We start from the raw sequence: 20,995 nt of genomic DNA on the forward strand, positions 1-20,995 counted from the left end.
ATGGATTTAAATTGTTTATTTTTTAAATACTTCATTTCACAAACTCGGTTCAAGTTTATTAAATTAAAAAAAATTCATAAAATATTTCAATTATTATTAGATAAAAAAGTTAGTATTAAATAGTATTTAATAACTCAAAAGTGATAGGTGAAGTTACGACGCTGGATAATATATTTTTTTTTGTCAACATCCTTATAAGAATTTAATTTACGCTTGCAAAATTTTTGTATATATAATTATTTTGATTAATATTGGTCCCACTTAATCTTCTTTATGAATGGTATTATTTCAAAAACTTTTCAATTTCTTAAGTATTAAAAGTCTTCTTTTTATCATATTCGATATTTTGTTAACTATTTAATATCCTTTTTATTTAAATTAATTATAAAAATATTTTAAATTTTAAAAGTATATTTCATATAAAGATAAAAAGATGTTTAATTATTATTTAAATTTAAAAATTAAAATTGTAATATTATAAATATCATGTAATGTCTATGTGATCACAACATCATAATTTTCATTTCTAACCAATCAATTTTGTAAAAAAGTATAAATTATTGTAAAATAGTAAGTTAACTTATATTTTTTCTTCTGTTTTCCTTGTTTTCTTAATGCATGAAATATGACATTTAGTTTGAGTCTTATATTAGGTCATATGTTGATCACTAGTTCTAACCACATACCCTGATCATGATTTCGTAGTTCATGAATGTAATAAAGTTACTTGAGATGGAAAAACAGTTTAGGCTCTTTTGCAGTTGTTGAAACTTCTAATAAACAAGGGAATCTAAATATTTTATTTCCAAAGTTTTAGTAGTTTGATGACTTGAGTTAGTATGTTGAAATTGTATGAAATCATTATTGACTCTTGTTTGAATTCTATGGTCATATTTTGTGTGACAAGTTGAAATTGGTGGTTGGTATGGTGAATCTATGAATGTTTGATTTTTGTTTTAATTAGTCACTTTTGTTGAACTTTGGTATGATAATAGGTTACAGTAATGATTAGTAATTTTTTGTCTCAAATTGGGGTTTGATAGGTGAAATTCTAAAGCGACAATTCTTTGGGTGAGTTTGACATTTTGAGTTTGTAATTGTGTCAATTAGGACTTGGTTAGTCATTAAATATACTAAAATATGATATATATTATATGAAATTTGTGGTTTCAGTTTTTAGGAAGTTGGTTTGATCTGATAGACTGGGTTTTTTTGCCAATTAAGCAAATTGATATTCAATGAGTTATAAACATGTTTTTAAAATATTTTTTGTGCCAAGAAAATCAATTTGGTCATTTAAATAGGTCTCAGAGTGTATGCAAATACAGTTTTTAAATTATTGTTTTCTGGTATAGCCGAGTGATTATGTGTGGTGTTGAGCGCTACCAAACTCGATAACCACCGTACTTTAGGATGCGGAGCAACCATTTGAGCGTTGAACGCTATAAAGTCAATGAACTCTCTGACATTTAGGTGCTGAGCGGTGGTTTAGGGCATTGAACGTCATTTCTCCGTAAAGGTCTGGATCTTGTTTTTTCTCGGTATTTTATTTGTGTTCTAATTATATTGTTCTAATTATATTGTGATTATTTTCTCTAATCTTTGATTCATGTCTGTTTAAAATAATGTTGTATAGAACTACATCCTTATTTTATATTGAAGATTTTGTTTAGATTTAATGAGTGATACATGTAGATATGATAATATTGTATAGAACTACATCCTCATTTTATATTGAAGATTTTGTTTAGATTTAATGAATGATACGTATAGATATGATCCAGATGGTATATGATAAAATTGTGAATGTGAATTGTATATAGTATTATAAGAAATTGAAAGAAAAATCCTTTAAAATGATTATGTATGGTATGTATTAATATAAGATGTTCTCAGGATTATTACAACATTTCTTAATAACTTTTAATATTGAGTACAGAAAAAATTTGTCGGGGAGAATAATAAGAATATTTTTTATTTTAATCTTAATTTTTTTAATAACCTTAAAGTTTAAATTAGAACTTTCTTTATCATGTAGTATAAACTTTGACACTGATAAAAAGATAGACAACAAATCAATTATTTTGAAAGTAAAAAATAAACGGTGTGAAAGTTTCTGTCATTTCATTTTCAATTTTACCTATATATTTATCCGAGAAAACAATTACTATCAATTTCACTTAAAAGAAACATTAGTTATTATCAACGAATAAAGCAAATTTCAGAATTAATGGCGTTTTTATCAAAGTTAAAACCTCAAACATCTAATAATGTCAAATAAGAGAGAGTATATAAGACAAACAGTATATGAATGTGAGAGGAAAATATAAAAATAATTTATATTGACACTTTTTGAAATGAAATATAGTGCTGAGTAATAAACTACCCAAATAAATTTATTATATATTTTTTAAGAAACTACCCAACATATTTTAAGAGTATTATATTGTTTTGAATAATTTTCAAAGAATATTTCTAAATGTATATTCATATAAATATATGTATTTATTTTTTTATAATTAATATAACTATAAAAAGAGACGTTACACTAGCAACTCTCTCCCATCTGGCCTCGAATTCCTTTAATAGAGTAATTACCATATTATTTGTTTTCAATGTTTCAGAGGTCAGAAACTAACTTCTTGATGCTTATTTTCGGCTTTAAATAATTTGAAAATTGTAAAGAATTAGTAATTTCATTAACTAAACGTGTTCATTATACTTAATTTTATAAAATTCATAATTGAATTTGAAAATATTCAATCAATTTTTACAATGAATGCTAGATTAGTGGAATTAAATAAACAGACAAAATTAATCAATTAACCCAATTAATTGATTATTCTCTGACAAAAAACCTTAATTAACATACCATGTTAAACAATTAGTTGCAATTAATTGAGATGAATAGGTGCAAGTTAAGTTTAATTTGTAAAAGAAAAAATTATAATTGTAATTAAAATGTAGGATATATTTAATTTGGATAAAATATAAATAAGTAACTCTAATTTAGGTAATTAACTGCTTAATTATTTTTTTATTGTTTTTTAAAATAATATTAACTAACACAAACAAAAAATCATATGTGTAATTAAACATTCAATTGCGATTAGTTGAATTGAATATTAAAATAAACAAAAAATAATGATAATGTCTAGATTCCGTTAAAGGGTTCTTGTTACGTGTTAGGTGTATCAAAACAAAACTAACTGAATTTTCTTATAACTTTAAAGAATTAATATTCGCAAGGCTTTTATTAAAATAATGTTTTTCTTTTTTATCAAATATCCTTTTATATATATATATATATATATAATGTTTGGAGGTTTGAAAAAAAATGTGATAATTAAGTCTGATGCTGGTGAGAACAAAAAATAAATTAGAATGATTGTCAAATTTAGGATATGAGAATAGAAATACTCAATTAATAGTACTATAATAATCATTGTAAAAGTGTTATAATAGATTCAACTTTTTGGAAGAAAAAAATAATAAAATCAGCGGTAGATTTTCAAAAAATATTTTCGAGTATTAAACTAGATGTATAAAAAATTCTGGGATGTAAAATACATCAAATATAATAAAATTAAATAAGAATGCCCACTTGAAACTTTTGTAACCTAGATTTTTAATTCAATTTAGTAAATTCCTATGATTTTACTAGTATAAAAATTAATATTTAAAATAATTAATAGTAAACATTCACTAATACTAAATAAAGACGTTCTTAATGCAAAATAACATCTTCAAATAATCTGAGTCTAATAAAATATGTTTAATGTTGGTAAACGCTTTGTAAAAATTACATTTGATTTTAAATTCTTAATCACATATAGGTTTTAAATGATTAAACAAGATCATTATTCAAACATTTGTAAATATTTTTTTAAGATTTGTTTATATAGATTAGCAAAGAAATATGTGGACCATTAGTCAATAATTGTTAGGCGAAACAGCTAAAAATGAAAAGTATTAAGCCGTTTTACCCTTTTAATTAAGGAGTTTGGCTATTTAAGTGAGTGGATAAACCTTTATTTGCAAGATAAAGTTGTTCTAATCGGTTTATGAGATTGAGTTCAATTTTTTTTAATACAATTTTCAAATTTTAAACACATGTTAAAATTATTATTTTTCTTCATATTTATTACCTGGAGAATCATAGATATGATAATATTAACATATGTAATGAATATAATTCACCTATTATAATACTATAAATTTATATTTATAAATTTTTATGTAAGTTCCATATTAATACCGACTTAATTACACTTCAATTAATAATAATTTTGTTCAGATTTAACATAATCATACTCCAATTTAATTCGACTGCTTAATTATCCGATTTCTTTAGAATTATAGACAAAAAGAATAAATTCTTAAACCACGATCATTGTATACACATATAATAAAATTAAATTTGGAAAGCATATTTATTTTGTGTAAATTCTTTCTAATATTTTTTAATTATAAATTCTGAACTAATCAGTTTGGTTATTTGATTTGATAAAATAAATATATTTTCGGTGCAATTATTGTTGTTGGTTGAGACCCACATTATTTGTCCATTAAATGGACGTTAATTTCTTGCTTTGTATAGACAGCGAGAGCTGAAAGACTAAAACCTACTTTGCCATTTGGTCTTTCTAGATACGGCAGTGGGTGGTGGAGCGCTTATTCGTCATATGTAAAAAGAATATATTATTCATTAGATATATTTAAGAACTATAAACAAAAAGTATAAACATTTTGGGCTAAAAAATCAGTTGAAAAAAAATAAAACGTAATTTATTTCTTACATTTATAAATAATTTAAAAATATTTTTATTAATTTATAATAATTATAAAAAAATCGAAAAGCCAAATATTGTATATGGATAAATGAGTAATTTATAGAAAAATTTAAATCTATCACTTTCTCTTTATCTTACACATTATTTTTTCTTTCAGAACAATCATTACAAATTATCCCATATCACCTAAGTCAAATGTTTACACTCTTGATAAGCCATTTTAAATCAATATTTTTTTTCCTTCTCACTATTCATTATATTTTCTTCATTTCATTTTAGCATAAATGATCGCTAGTTCTTGATGATCACGTGGATCACACAAAATTCCCACAAATCATCAAATTATTTTCATATATCACCTTAATTAAATTAATAACAAATTTTCATAAATATTAATGCTCTCTCTCTTTCAATTTTATATATTTATCGTAGATGGAAAGATGATGCATTTTTTTTTGTATCATATTTAATAATTTTAAGTTATTTAAAAGTTGAAGTTTAAAATAATTCAAATACTTTTTTTTTATTTTTTTTGAAATATATTTTTAAAACAAAATCGTGATAAAACTTTATTTTTTAAAACTAACCGGATCTCACATATATATATATATATATATATATATATATATATATATATATATATATATATATATAATTGATTTTAACAATATTATTTAACAAGAACTTTAATAATCAATGATATTCCTAATTATATATTTATCCTGTGAATAACAAAAAAGAAATAGTATACAAAGTAGTATATTACGTTATACTAATGTAATATAACTCACAAAATTAATAATAATACAAGTAAATTTGTAAAATAATAATTTAAGTTTAGCTAAAAATAATTTTTAATAATATTTTCTCTTATTATATCAATCAGATCGGATATAAACTTTGATATAAACTTTATCCTCCTTACTCGTCCATATTATCTTTTCTTTTCTTTCCATAACTGCAAATCACACAGTAAATGGTAAGAAACAAAGCAGGAGATGAATTTTGCTATTTACTCACCACACGATTACTTATCCCGAACAGAAAGCAGACAAGTTACTGTGTTGAGGTTTTTTTTTTTTTTTTTTTGTTATAAAGAAGAGGGCACTGCAGCACCTTCATAAGAACTTAGAACTGCATTTGTTTGATTTAGTTACGAAACTGTGTTCTTATCTAAAATGTCAAGAACCTCGCAGGTTGTAACATGCAAAGGTATCATCTTTCAACCCTGTTTCCCACTTCCATATTTCTTGTGACCTTGCTAATTATCTGGCTTATGCATGCATAAAGTTTTTGAGAGTGTTAAAATTTGGTTTTGACATTGTAGCTGCAATATGCTGGGGCCTAGGGCAACCTGTTACAGTGGAAGAGATACAAGTTGACCCACCAAAAGCAACTGAAGTTCGAGTGAAGATGATTTGTTCCAGTTTATGCCACACAGACATAACAAGCATTCAAGGATTCCCACATGTCAGAGTCTCTTCAATCCTATGTTTGAGTCTGAGTTTGTTTTTTACAAATCACTTAAGAACAACATAGTTTTTTCTTCATCTTTCTTCCACTGACAAATTGATTGCAGATGAAATTTCCTCGAGCACTTGGGCACGAAGGAGTTGGGTAAGTTCTACCACACTACATTTTTCTTTGACATGTCATGTTCATGTTAACGATTTCATGTTCATTTGGTTGTATATATCTTCTGTCGATTACATGTTTGTTTTAATTTCAGTGTGGTGGAGAGTGTTGGTGACCAAGTGACAACCCTTAAAGAGGGCGATGTGGTGATCCCGACATACATAGGCGAGTGTGAAACATGTGAGAATTGTGTTTCCGGACAAACCAATCTATGTCTGACACACCCTGTGAGTTTAACTGGTTTACTACCAGATGATACTTCAAGGATGTCCATCAGAGGACAGAGGCTATACCATGTTCTAAGTTGTGCTACATGGTCAGAATACATGGTTAGTGATGTCAATTACGTTCTCAAAGTCGATCCAACCATCGATCCAACCCATGCCAGTTTCATCTCATGTGGGTTTTCAACTGGATTTGGAGCTGCTTGGAAAGAAGCCAAGGTTGAAAGTGGGTCCAGTGTAGCTGTTTTGGGTCTTGGTGCTGTTGGATTAGGGGTACAAAAATCTGCATCAAAGTTGTTGGATTCTCATTTTTTATCTGTTTGAGTTTGAAACTTGAATTGTGATTAAGTGAAACTGACATCGTGTTGTAGGCTATAAGCGGAGCCAAATTTATGGGAGCAGCTAAGATAATTGGAATTGACAAAAACGAGAAGAAGAGGGAAAAAGGAGAGGCTTTTGGAATGACCCACTTCATAAATCCTACTGATTCTGCTAAATCTGTTTCAGAATTGGTTAAGGAAGCAACTGGTGGAATGGGTGTGGATTATTCCATTGAGTGCACCGGAATTCCTCCTTTGCTTACTGAATCATTGGAAGCCACAAAAGTGGTTAGTTTCACCTCATGTACCTGTTTGGCTACTCTTCTTTCATCTACAATTTCTTCATAACATGCTAATACTTAATAAATTTTTTACCTTTTATATAATAATTTACTTTCTTACTTTTATCAACATGAAATTTAAACTCAGATTCCAACAAATCATGAAAGAATTTAAACGTGAGGGTGTCATTTTGTGATTTATCCACAAAATTACTTTATAGTTAACAATAATAATAATAATCATAAAAACAATCAAATGTGAAAATATTTTCAGTAGTATTTTATCCTAATAAATAAACCTTTATCCATCATGATTGTAAATGTACTCTTGTTTTCTTGTTGTATTCCCTTCTGTGATTTTGTGTTAAAAGCTATTTCTTTCGTACATGCAGGGAACGGGTAAAACAGTAGTAGTTGGAATACCAGCAGAACCTACTGTTCCTTTGGGTATAATAACCATTCTTTTGGGCAGAACTTTGAAAGGTTCAGTTTTTGGGGGCCTAAAAGTTAGATCTGATCTGTCCATAATTGCTGACAAATGCCAGAAAAAGGTAACCCTCTCTGGCATTAACATTTAATTAACTAAAGTATATTAATTTTCTAAATCATTTCTTGCATATGTCTTATGCGAAGAATCAATTATGTAGTGAAAAATTGGTAATTTACAGGAATTCCCTCTTGAAGAACTACTGAGCCATGAGGTCCCGTTAGAAGATGTTAAGAAAGCATTCGAGATATTGAAGGAGCCCAATTGTCTGAAAATTGTCATCAAGATGTCGCATTGATGACAGAATAAGAGACAAAGGCTTCAACAGAGTGCAGACATTCACATGTAACTCTGACATTTCTATAAGAGGATACTACTAACATGTGATACAGAATTATCTCTGCAACAAATAAAAAATAGTGGTGTAGAGCACCACTCTTTTAAAAATATTTGATGAGTCTATTTTATATATTGTTCATTTTTTTTTATTCAATATAAAATATAAACTCACATTTATATTTTCAACCATATAAAATATTATGAAAGCGATAAAAAATGTAAAAAGAAATTGAGAATTTGATTTTTATTTGCAATTTATTAAATCAAATGTTTTTATTAAAAGGAAACATTAATGTTTTAGATGTGAAGGTTGTGTTGTCCAATGTCTCCACGTCCTCCTCTGCTCGTACATCATGCTTCCGGTCCTCCGTACTCACTCCTCAATTTCCTCCTCAGTCCGTGGGTGGGAGACCTGCGAAAGATTCTCCAATGCCAAAGTCAGTTGAGAGCAATGACGTTTTTCTATCGAACAGTAATAAATGTGCAGTAAATGCAACCTATCTATCACTTACCTTAGATCTGTATTTATAATTTTCGCTATGGGCTTGGGATTAGTGAAAAGTTAATCACGGCCCACTTAAGCCCAATAGCTTTTAACCACTACTTACCTTAAGCTAAGTTGATTAGTGACGCGACCGGCCGGTCTTGGGATTAGTGAAAAGTTAATCACGGCCCATTTCAGCCCAATAGCTTTTAACCACTACTTACCTTAAGATAAGTTGATTAGTGACGCGACCGGCCGGTCTCGCGGGACTTAGTCTCATGGCAGGCCGACCCTTATAGGCATAACTGGCCGGCTTCACGTGAGTTGCTTTTCCCCTGGGTGTCAAGTGGTAAGGTTGCGTGATTGTGGACGTACGGGCGTCTGGCCTACCATGCCCAACCCTTCCTGACAATAAGCAGAAGGGTAGCTCCTTGAGTCCTATGTGGTGACGTGGACGTCCGGTCCGTTTGGTAATCCAATATAATGACGTGGACGTCTGTCCTGTATAGCGTCCGATCCCTACTAGTACAATTAAAAAAATTCGAATTCAAATTGGTGTTCTTAACATTAACGCTATTGTAGTAAAAGTTTATAGAAGATATATTTTTCAATCAATTATTATCTACTTTTAGACCACAACGATAACCCTCTCCATTTTTTTTTTAAATTTTCATTTAAAGTTGAGACTGATTTTGAAAGCAAACTTTTACAAGCAGTGTAGATTTGTCAAATTGTTTTTACTGGAAGTAAAAAATTTAGGCACAGGTGTCAATAGTTTTTTACAGTGTTAATAAATCACACATTTATCACGTAATGTTTTGGTTATGGAACACATCCTACCTAATGTTTTGGTTATGGAATTCGAGATTACATATTTATTGTATTATATATGTTTTAATGTCTAACTTTTCGTCTTCTTTAACAATTATAATAATTAATGTATATTAAATGTAATTATTTATAATTTTTAGAATAAATTTTAAATTAACAACCGGCCTATTTACACTCTGATTATTAGTAATCATATTTTATTCTAATTAATATTAATTATAGTTTGGTGAAAGTTGGGCCTTTCCACGTATCATAACCGATTTTTCATATAAATCTGATCTATACTTAGAATAAATTACCAACAACCTAATTACAATCTAATTATTGATAATAATTTATTTTAAGTTAATTAATGTTGATTATTTACTTTAAGTTAATTAATGTTGATTATAAACTCGTGATATGTTTTAATATCTAAATCTTTGTCTTGAGATAGACTTTAGATTATCAAAAACTTAACTATAATCTAATTGTTAATAATTATTTACTCTAAATTAATTAGTTAGTTATAAACTCGTGAAAATTAGAACGTTCGACATCATAACAAATGACTGTCCAATTTCTCATAAACCTGATCGTGCACTCATACAATACACCTAGAATAAAGTTTGTTTAAACTTTCTGAGATAAAATATAGAGCTTCGCATAAGAAATGTTCGTATGAAAAGGGAAAAGAGCGATGATGAAGCCAGGAACAAAGGAAACCATGTCATAAAAATAGTCATCCGCAAGTTCCTAGTAACATTTCTGAAATTATATCGGCTGAAATTCTCTCTATATACAAACACAAACAGCCGTAACTATGCGTTCTGAAACCAAAAAGAAAGTACAAAAGCAAGTATTTAACAAGGGGAGAAAAGAAAAGAAAAGAAAACTTATTTTAGCCGCCGGGTACATGAACAAGTGAACGTCTCTTCTCTGTATAAGGGATTCACTGGACTATTACATACATGATGATAGGCTATATGGCTGCTTTATCAAAGGCATCTGGAACAAGAACAAGAAATGTACATGGTTAGTAATAGCAACGCAGCATGTTTATTTATTTGTCCGTGAATCTACCAAAAAGAAGAAACGGTGATTTAGCATCAGGCAAAGGCTCATCTCTTGCAACTGGTTTGATGTGTTCTTTGCTTGATGATGGAAATGATAGTGACAAGGAAAGAGATGCAGCAACGTTGTCATCGTCTCGCTCGATATCTGGAGTCTTTTCTGGGTTGATTTTCTTGTCACCTGTACCAACAAAGAAAGGCATCATACCCTTGTGTGACGGTTTCGTTTCACCTCCCAAAGCAAGCTCCAAATTTGGAATCCCAACTTCAAATTGGTCCACGTACTCACGAGGCCCATTCAGTGACTCTCTGTTCACCATCCCCAAGTTAAGTTTATTACGAGTATCCACAGGAAAAAAGGTTCTTTCCATCGTTCCTAGGTCCTCGTGGATGATTTTCTCATCGCAAGCTTCTTTGCCCCCTGAAGAACAGGAACCAAGATTGTTCACAAGTGATGGGAAACTACCACTGAAAGAGACCCTGGCTCCAGCAGAATCGTTACATCCAAAAGCTCCACCCAAACTTGTTTGCAGCTTCTTGCTACTTTCTCTGTCTTCCAATTTGCCATTTACCTCATTCAAAGGCCGTTTCCGATAACTAACTGTAGAAGTTTCCACAACTGTATCTGAAAGATCTATATTCTTAATTTTTTTATCAGTAGGTACCTGAAAGTTGGCCCCTTCCAAATCCAGCTCTCCCTGAAACGTTGCCTCCTCATTAATATTGAGATCATTCTCCAACTGTTTCCTTTTAGGCCTTTGCTGATTCTCATCATATTTTGTTCTCTCTAAAGTTTTATCCTTAATGATATTACTTGCAGTATCTATTTGGCAAACGACAGAACGGATCTCCGAAGACAGAGAGGTCTCTTGCTTACCAGAAATATCAGGATTAGTTTTTGTTTCCACAATCCTTCTACTTACACTAGTTCCCATTGCTTCGGGAGGTTTAGACTGTATGTACCGTCTATCATCTGGTGCACTATCTCCCTGCAAATACCAAGAATATCATTAAAAAACGAGATGACTAGTAGCAGGACTTACGTTTTCATAAAACATTTATAACTTCCTTCTTTCCTCCTAAGAAGTGGTTAGCATCATCTCTCATAGCAGCATTTTCTTCTTTTACTTAATATAGCTATTTTTAATCTCCCCTTGTATATCATAATTGAATGATTGGTAAGTGTATATAATTAACAACTTGCGTTCTTAACTTCCTTGTAGAACCATCAAAAACATCAAAAACTAATCAGTACATAGTCTATAATTCAGAAAATCAAAATAGCATTTCTAACTTACAATTACTACATATCAAGATCAGATCACAATTTAAGAGGATTTATGTCAAATAGCAAACAGAAACTCTTGAATCTATCAAACAAGATATATAAGGATAAAAACATTACCAGGGACGAACCAGAGGAATTCATTTCTTGAAATGATTGGGTACCGGTGATCTGAATCCCTGATGTAGATTTGGTGTTGACTCTAGAATCTTGTCTCTCTAACTTTACTTGCAATTCCAAATGTGTCTGGCCAAACACAGTTCCCTTACTATCAAAATTCCTACATGGCTTATTGTGACCTTGATCAATGGACTCTTCATCTATGCGTTTTGGTGAACACCAAGTTTCAGACAAAGTCATGATGACAGATGGATCCTTCTCATTTGGCATCACATTCAAACTGGGAATACATGCACTTTTTGTGGAATCTGAATGATTGATCCTCCTCCCTCTAAATATACCCCATAGAAAAAATAACATATTCCAACCTGCAGAGACAGTTTAAACAGTTGATATTTCTTATTGAAAAACCTTGTTGCATAGCTGATCATTTATATTTTCAGCCAAGTAAACTGCCAAACAACCCATACTGAGCACAACCCAGTGATGATCCGAAGGAGGGAGAAGATTCACAGGCCAAAGCACAACACTATCAACAACTAATGCCAACCAGAGCAACAAATCATTGCTTCTGACAACAAAATTCAGTATAAAGCACTTCTCACGTTTATTTCATCCAGATGAGTTGGTTTTAGAATTCCAACAAAGAGAATTCTGATTCAAAATGAATGGATGTCATCAACTTGCATCGAGTATAAATACACCCAAGTTCCAAAAAATGGCAATATCATTTATAACAAAAACTCTAAAATACAATATAAAACAGATAATATACACACGCACACACACACACACACATATATATATATATATATATATATATATATAACAGATGAAAGCAAACTCTTTCGTAAGATACAATTCCCATTGTCTTTGTAAGAGACATTGTGAAGTTGCACACGAAATAAAGTTTACAGAACTTGATAGTTAACGCCGCAAGCATAAACTTCAACCCAACACCAAAGCCATACACATAATTCACTAAGTTACCATGATCTCAGGAATTTTGGCAAGAGTACAGAATTATATCTTACGTTGTGAATCTTCCGGAAGCTGATTGGATGCAAATATGAGAAGTTCAACACCATCAAACGTCCCCCTAAGTGCCAAATCATTTCTAACCATGTGATCCAATAGACCCTTGTAGTGTCTCTCGTAACTGTAATAGAAAATTATTAGAAATGGTAAACAATTTACAAGATAGGAAACAAAGAATTATATTTTCATTTCAATGCCTACTGTCAACAGACAAGTGATATTCATATTCTTGCCTTTCAATGTCTTTGGCAAAGAAGTAAAGAGCAATATTATCTTCTTTAGCACCACTTTGATGAAATTGTGAAGGCCATATGCTCAATCGAGAAACTTCATTTAGGGAAACTTCAGGTAAAAAATTCTTTACTGTCTCAATAACTTTGGGAGAAGCACATGCGGATAAATGTGCCTGAATTCCAGCATACAAGTCTGGAGGCTTTCCATTTCTACGCACTTCAAAGACACCCCTGCATGAACAATAAAACTCATTTGATCGCAAACCATGAAGAGTAAACAAAACAATCCAGAACAAAAGACAAACTAGCTCTTCACAAGATGTTACATACTGCCAGATGTACTCATATTCCGGAATCATCGACATCTTCGAAAGAACACTTGAAATCGCCATGCCATTATTGGGCAAGTCTCTCACTACAGGCTTTCCAGAAGTGAGACCAGCAAAATCTGACTTTCTCAGCTGAGAGCAAGGATCAGTTTGGCAAAATTTAAGTTGCTTCGGACCATTAGCAGATGGATATTTAGAGGTTTCAAATGAAGAACTCTCAAGAATTTCCTGCTTCACATGGGTTTCTTCAGAAGATATACTATTCTTCATTGTGTTGGAAACCAACACTTGGCTTTGAGAATTGACTTCAGGTTTGAAACCATTGCTTGATATAGGAAACTCGTTAGTTTCATCAGGACCTTCTTTCTTCTTATGTATTTCAGGCCTTCTACGCAAAGCTGCCTGGATTGCAGCTTTCAATCTATTTCCCTTATGCATATCCTTTTTTGAACTAGTAATGACTGATGCTTCAGGACCAAATTCCTGCTTACCACTACTCGAGCAACATTCTGTAGCATGGCCAAAATCTTTACATTTACGACAGAATGAACTCTTTGAAGCATTAGTAACACCTGACCTCACATGATCATTAGAACTATCTTTGGTTCTGTCAACCTGATTAACAGTCTCCTGTGGTCGAGGCATCCTATCCTGTTGAGTTTCATCAACACTGGTTGATGTTCTATCTGCAAAATCCAAACAATAACTAAATAAGAAACCATCATTGCAGAAAACATAGTCCACCTAGCTCCAAGAACAAAAATCCATCACAGGATGCTCCTACTAAAATTAAAATAAAAGAAAATTTAAAGAAACTGGTGTTACTACATAGAAAACTGAAATTTGAGAAACAGCTAAATGAACTATATAAAAGAAGGTTGAAAAATTACAATAATATACTAAAATAAAATGTCTCCACTCGATATCACACTCACACCTGAACTAACTTGAGGTTCTGGGCTTCTACTGCCTGTATTATTCATAGACTTCGATAATGAATGTACTTTTCCATCTTGGTTGACCTTAAACTCTCGATTGTTGTTAACTGTATAAGGTTTAGCAGTTTCACCATGAGGAGCAAGCTTATGATCACCTTTTGATGTGGAAACAACAGAACTAACCGTAGTTGAACAAATGACAGGTCGATCAATCTTAGGTTGAAATTTCATGTCAAGTGAACCCGATTCTTTTGTATGTCTCAGTGGTTTCAAATCCTGAACAATTCCAGGTTTAGAAAAACTTGATTTAACTTTTGAATCATTAGTATTTGACTGCCCCAAGTGTGAGGATTTGAATGACACTGATTTGCTCATCATCCCCGCAGGTGTCTCAATATTCTTAGAAATATGTTCGACACCCCCTTTCTGCTTTTGGGGAACAACTTCATTGACAAGTTTGATTCTAGGCTTGGAATTGAAGTTGTTGAATGAATTGGACTTCAACAATGTACCTATTCATAAAAACAAAAAAATATTTTATAAATAAATGAAAAGGTGAAACTCAAGGAAATTGGAGACATTGATATGTTTGCCATGGAATTCAAGGCCGCTTATAAGGAATGAAAAATGAAAAGTAGAATACAGTAATGAAGTTCAGTAGATGTCAAATATAACCATACTCCTTGGATTTTGACTCCGAGGGCCAGTCGAAAGAGACCGAGCAAGGTCTACATTATTGCCACCAAGGTGGTTACGCATGGGGATCTGTTGCCCAGACTTCATTTTTCCTTTATCCATGCTCTTGAGAGAAGATTCTCGTGAGAGTGAGACTATTCTCTTTGGGCTTGATGCCTTTGGTGATCCTGTGCTCGATTCAAGAGCTTGCCTTTTAGCTGCTGTAGCTATTTCCATGCTTTGAGAAGGTCTTTTGCCAGAAATTTGTGAAGCTGAAATAACTTTATGAAGCTTTTTCTTTTCTTTGACAACTAAACCACAAAATTAAATTTCACAAATCTGTTAGCACATGAGAAAAAGGGACACAGAGGGAATGACACTCCTTTTAAATACCATGCACAACTTTTTTTCAAATAAAAAATATTGTATACAAAGAACTTCAAGATTACCGAGCCTTCGATTTGTTGTCTCCTCTGCACACTTGCATTCTTCACACAACCAATCACCTTCCGGGAGCTTGACAAGCATTTCCCTCATGCAGTAGCTGATTCAATGATACCATAATGTTAAGTTTCCATTTAGTGAAAAGGACTACGCAACAATATTATAGAAGCTAAGAAGAGGTAATATAGAAGGATCTTGTGCATACGTGTGCTCTGCACCATCACTACACCTACAACATATGGCAAGTAGATCCTCACGACCAGCATCTCCACAGATGTCACATACTTTTACCTATTTCCAAGTCAAATACAAGGGGAAAAGCAAAGTGAGCAACACCAAATAAGTGTGCAACAAAAAAAGAACAGCTAATTTAAAGAGAATGAACGGGAAAATGAGGAATATTTATAAACTGAGTTGATTGTTTGGCATTACCCCAAGCCTAAAACATAATTAATATTATGCACACGCATATCTATCTTAATTAAAGTTCAAGCCATTACATTCTACTTCTCCCATTTACATCTCCATTGAATTTACTTTTTGATGGAAAGAAACTAAAATAATGAAAGAAAATGCACTCACATCATGCTCAACAACATCTGATTCATCACCCTCATCTTCTGATTGAGGTTCAGACCTGCCAGATGATTTAATCAGCTCATCGACCTTCTCATGCAGTCCATCATGGGCTGAATATTTACGATCTTCATCTTTAGCAACATCAACATTATTTCCCATATCTGCTTCTGACTTCGGACATATTTCCACTGAAACTTTGGCTGTACTATTATTTAGGTTTTCCTTATCTGCCACAGGTTTTGCATCAGCAGCAATAATAGGTACTCTCCCTTTGGTAAATGACGAATCTACATTTTCCATAAAGCATTCTGACAAACCAGACATGTCAACAGATGGCCCGTGTCCAGATCCTTCTGCCTCTAAGTGACTGACTAAAGTCGAACTACTAGATACATTTACGCTGTCTGTATTTATTTGGTGCCTATCACTCGCTAAATTAGCATTACTGGTCCTACTGATACTAGAAGTGATATCGTCAAGACTTTCAAAACACTTGGAATCCTGATTCTTCTCAGATAAGGCTTGTCCATTCTCAGCATTTTCAGACCGAGAATCATGAGTTGAAGAAATACTAAGCTTGTGATTGGTGTCATCGCCAGCATGCTTCAATCTTTCGCAAGCTCTGCTACCAGGAGAAGACCCATCATCCTCACAATACTTACCCTCCCCTAAGCGAGAGTTTTCATCAGAGAATTCTTTGGCCTTTGACCCCATTAGAGCTCGGTTAAGATGCATGCAAGATGAACAAGGAACTGAGCAAACATTACAAGTCCCTGATTCGAGTTTCATATCAGCTTTCAGAATCATAGAATATTTGTCCAATTTGTTTCCAGATTTGAGGGATACCTAAAATAAAGAACGCATGATTTAAAAAATATCCTTCAATTCAGTTTCCGCTAATTACAATTAGCCCTCGGTAGTTTCTAATTCTTTTTAGAGTAAGATTACTACAGTTCAATGTCAAAGTTCTACACTTTGACTGAAACATTGAAACACAAATGAAATTGTTTATTTCAAGCACAAGAGCCACATTACATGTTATCCAAACGTATTGTCTATCTAAAATATTATTAAAATTCAGCAACTGTTTTTTTTTTCTATGTTGGGTGCATATTTGGCCAGGAATAATTTGCCTAAACAAAAACGCATGGAAATCATTTCGAGTGATACTTAAAATAGAAAGGCATGATTTAAAAAATATAACCTTCAATTCAGATTCCCACTACTTACAATTTAGCTATTGCTAGTTTCTAATAATTTTTTACTAAGGCTACAACAGTCCAATGTCAAAGTTTTACTCTTTAACTGTGACATTGACAACAATAAACACAAATGCAATGGTTTATCACAAGCACAAAAGTTACACTACACATTATCCAACATATTATCGATCTAATACTCATGAAGTACTTTTTCTATCTTCGGTCCATATTTGACCTGCAATGATTTGCCCAAACAAAACACATTGGAATCATGTTCAATTGGGACACCGTAAAGAAGTGTATTTGATTGGCCTGTGAGGTAATAATTTATATCAATGAATTCTTACCCTTACCACTCTTACAAAATTGGGTAACTATTAACGTTTGTGTATGTCAGCTAGAGCAGTATTAATCAGGTTTCTTTCTCATACATGCTGAGATTAGAGCAGCATCTGAGGTAATGCCTCAGTCTTGTTCGGTTTTACTTGAACTTCTTAAATTAGGTTATAACATATTTCTTAGTGGTTACTACACGTAATCTTTTATTACTAAACTCTTTAAACAGAAGTATTACAAAAATGATGCTGTTATCTTGTTCAGCTTTTATAAATATGTTTTTTAGGTGTCTAGAAGAGTCATAAACTTTACCCTATTTCCTTCTCTTCCTTCCCTTGTAGGCTTCTCCTTTTTATACAGTATATACATCAGTGAGCAGGGTAAGACTCACTAAATTCTCTAAAGTCTCACGTTGAAGGAAGAATGAGGCCTATGAATTAAGTCCCGCCATGACAGTCCTTTGCAAGAACCACCCACCTTGCCATAGAGCAATGTCAGCGGAACTTTTTGTGTGTGCATAGAAGGCTAAATTTGAGCTAAGCAAAAGATGACTTCGTGACATTTCACAAAATAAAAATTATCAAAACACAATTCACCACAACTAAAAAAAATTATAAATCATTCTTCATCTTTTTAATTAAAATAACCTACGACAGGGCTATAAGTTTGCTTCCAGAAGAGCAGTTAATGCACAAAATGTCCTCCTTCATATTTATTTTACATCAACTACAAATTAAGAAAATAACAACCATCACAAAAATAGTAGAAACGGAAGAAGATTACTGGTTAGTTTCAATGTTTATATTGCATCAGTAATTATGAGAGGAAAACATAATGAAAAGGGTAAGATATAGAGAATACTAATAGAAGATCATTGTGAAAGCAACAACTTTCCAAGACTTGTCATTCACCAAGATGAGAGCATATAAAGTATACTCATATAGCTACTTGAATAATCAATAAAGTTCAATTGTTCCATCAAACAAGAAGAAGATGAAAATCATGATAAGAAATCTGGCTTATCAGATAATGTGATCCAAACGAGGTTGCTCTTTAAGACTATGTGTACGACTAACTAATCGTAATAAGAGAACAAAAATTATCAATTATCCTGTGTATCTCACCATATTCTCTTGAACATCATGATTACTCAATACTGCAGTTCTTCCATGCGGAAACTCCTCTCCGTACTGATGTCATACAGAAAATAAATTCAAACCACATTAACAACTATCACTTACAAACAGAAAAATAACATGAATATAAATCATAAAAAAAGTAAACCAGTGATTGCCAATTTGCCACCAGCTAAAAATGCTGTAAGTCTAGTCAGTCAACCAATGACCAAAAAAAGCAAAATCTGCTCCAAATCCCAAAATTCATTCAACTGACAAATAAAAACCCTAAACCAGATATACACTGAATTAACATGCGAAAAGGAATCCAACTTGTCCAATGTTCTAGTATCATTACAACCGAAAAGAAAATAAAATTCTGACAGAAGTACAACAAAAGAAATCAATGGAAAAGAAAAAAAATCTGAATAACAACCAAAAACCCTAACAATAAATGAATTGACGTGCCTTTATATTCCAAGCCACTTTGGTCGCATTGTACAGGCTTCCCTAAGGTTCAACCATGGCATATTGCAATCAAGCGCAAATGCCTTATGCGACGTCGTTTCCAGTCGCGAAAATTCTCTGTTCAAATTAACAGAAAAATCAGAGTATCCTCAAGGACCACTGACTCAATGCGAATTCAAAACTATAGGCAAAATGAAATTACAGAGGATTTGACGCAATCCTCTCGCATTTATGAACAATAATAAATTAGCACATCATCAACACGTAATTTCTCTAGGTCTGTGATCTGAAGCCGCTAAATAATAAATCTCTCAAAAAGATTTTTCTCAAGAATTACATTTAACAAAACTCTCAGTTTCTTCCCTTTAATTTTGTGCGGGTTTAGATAGGTTTTCTCTTCTTTCCAGAAATTTTGCTTTCACTCTCAGAAATTTTTTACAAAAGTAAATGCAAAAAACCAACTATTTCATTTCATTTTATTTTATTTTATTTCCCGGGTCTTTCCACATAAGATTCTTCTTAATTTTTTATTTATTCTGAGTTATTGATTGTTTTAAAATTTAAAGAATAAAAAAATGAAAGGTACAGCACGCACGTGTGACGGATTTGAGAAACGTGTCACGTGTCACGCGTTGCGTGTGAAATCACCGGGAACACGTGGGAAAGGTGCGCGTGAGGTGGGCGCATTGTGACAACTCTCTCAAAGCCTCACATTTTTGCGTATAATCTTCACTCACATTTTCTTGTCATAAAAGTAACAACAAGAAGTGAGTTTCTTGAGGCCAACACGTGCAAAAGGTGGAAGAGATGATGGAGAAAAAGTTGATACTTCTATGGAATAATTGCCTCTTTAAAATATTAATTAAAAATCTGATGAATTTTTTTATATATAATATGATTTATTGCTATCAAGATATTATAAAGAAATAAATAAGTAAATAAATATTTTTATCAGTGATGTGATTTTCAGCTCCATATGTTTATTTCTGTCTTCATTGATTGTTTTCAGAACTTATGTGAAAAAGAAACACTGTTAATAAATTGTCATTTATTATTTGTATTGATGATGTGGCCTTTCTTGTAGGGAGAAAAATATTAAATGATTTTAATTAAGTAGGCTAAAGTTATGGTTGCTTTAATAGAATATAGTTTCATAAAAAATGTTAGTTTAAATAATATTATACTATTTGTCCTTCAAATTATTTAAATTTATTATATTATTTATTTTTCCACTTATTTATTACATAAATAATTTAGTAATTATTATAATAATAAATTAAGAATGAAGTACACATGTGTGCTTAATGTATATGTTCTCATCAATCTAGACAACCATATTAAGTATTAATTATTTATATTTGTAATAATTTTTTTTTAATTTTATAAAGTTGATTATAATTATTATTTTTTATGTGTGGTTTATCTTTATTTTTAATGTTTTTCTATAATAATGTTATTCTTTTACAATTATAAATAATTATATTTATAATAAAAATTATCTCATTACAAAGTTATATTCATTTACAGTTTAAATTATTTATTCACTTTTGTCTATAATAATATATTTTATTATAATTTAGTATATTTTTACATAATAATAAAAATCAACTTGTATTAAAAGAAGTTCTATAGAATATTATAAATATACAAGTGAACATTATAAAATTACTTTTATTAAAAATAATTATAACATAAATAATTTGTATATATAAATAGTTTTTATTATAAATATTTATTCAAATTTAAAAGTAGTTATTAAAAAGGATAAAATTAAAAATTAATTTTTT

General features: G+C 31.2%; 2 protein-coding genes across 5 annotated transcripts; one reads left to right on the top strand and one right to left on the bottom strand.

Annotated features, from left to right (window-relative positions):
• The first annotated feature begins 5,856 nt into the window (after nt 1-5,856).
• LOC108339775 (8-hydroxygeraniol oxidoreductase) lies at nt 5,857-8,189 on the top strand. Its single transcript, XM_017576980.2, has 7 exons — nt 5,857-6,005; nt 6,121-6,263; nt 6,373-6,410; nt 6,523-6,925; nt 7,024-7,260; nt 7,646-7,804; nt 7,922-8,189. The coding sequence occupies exons 1-7, from the start codon at nt 5,972-5,974 to the stop codon at nt 8,036-8,038; spliced, it is 1,131 nt and encodes a 376-aa protein (XP_017432469.1). The 5' UTR covers nt 5,857-5,971; the 3' UTR covers nt 8,039-8,189.
• A 1,888-nt stretch (nt 8,190-10,077) lies between these two features.
• Nucleotides 10,078-19,655, bottom strand: LOC108340361 (uncharacterized). 4 transcript variants are annotated; one of them, XM_052877685.1, is made up of 13 exons: nt 19,411-19,655; nt 19,209-19,325; nt 18,750-18,815; nt 16,091-16,933; nt 15,714-15,799; nt 15,514-15,608; nt 15,070-15,375; nt 14,389-14,901; nt 13,453-14,137; nt 13,123-13,353; nt 12,886-13,010; nt 11,852-12,219; nt 10,078-11,435 (listed from the first exon to the last, which is right to left on the bottom strand). In XM_052877685.1, the coding sequence occupies exons 3-13, from the start codon at nt 18,750-18,752 to the stop codon at nt 10,437-10,439; spliced, it is 4,254 nt and encodes a 1,417-aa protein (XP_052733645.1). In that variant the 5' UTR covers nt 18,753-18,815; nt 19,209-19,325; nt 19,411-19,655; the 3' UTR covers nt 10,078-10,436. The 4 variants fall into 4 exon arrangements, with proteins under 4 accessions (XP_052733645.1, XP_017433185.1, XP_052733646.1 ...); XM_017577696.2 differs by having other exon boundaries at nt 19,209-19,655; XM_052877686.1 differs by lacking the exons at nt 19,209-19,325; nt 19,411-19,655 and having other exon boundaries at nt 16,091-16,860; nt 18,750-18,794.
• Between the last annotated feature and the right edge of the window lie 1,340 nt (nt 19,656-20,995).

The sequence above is a fragment of the Vigna angularis genome, chromosome 5 (genome assembly GCF_016808095.1).
Source record: "Vigna angularis cultivar LongXiaoDou No.4 chromosome 5, ASM1680809v1, whole genome shotgun sequence".
Lineage (NCBI taxonomy): Eukaryota > Viridiplantae > Streptophyta > Magnoliopsida > Fabales > Fabaceae > Vigna > Vigna angularis.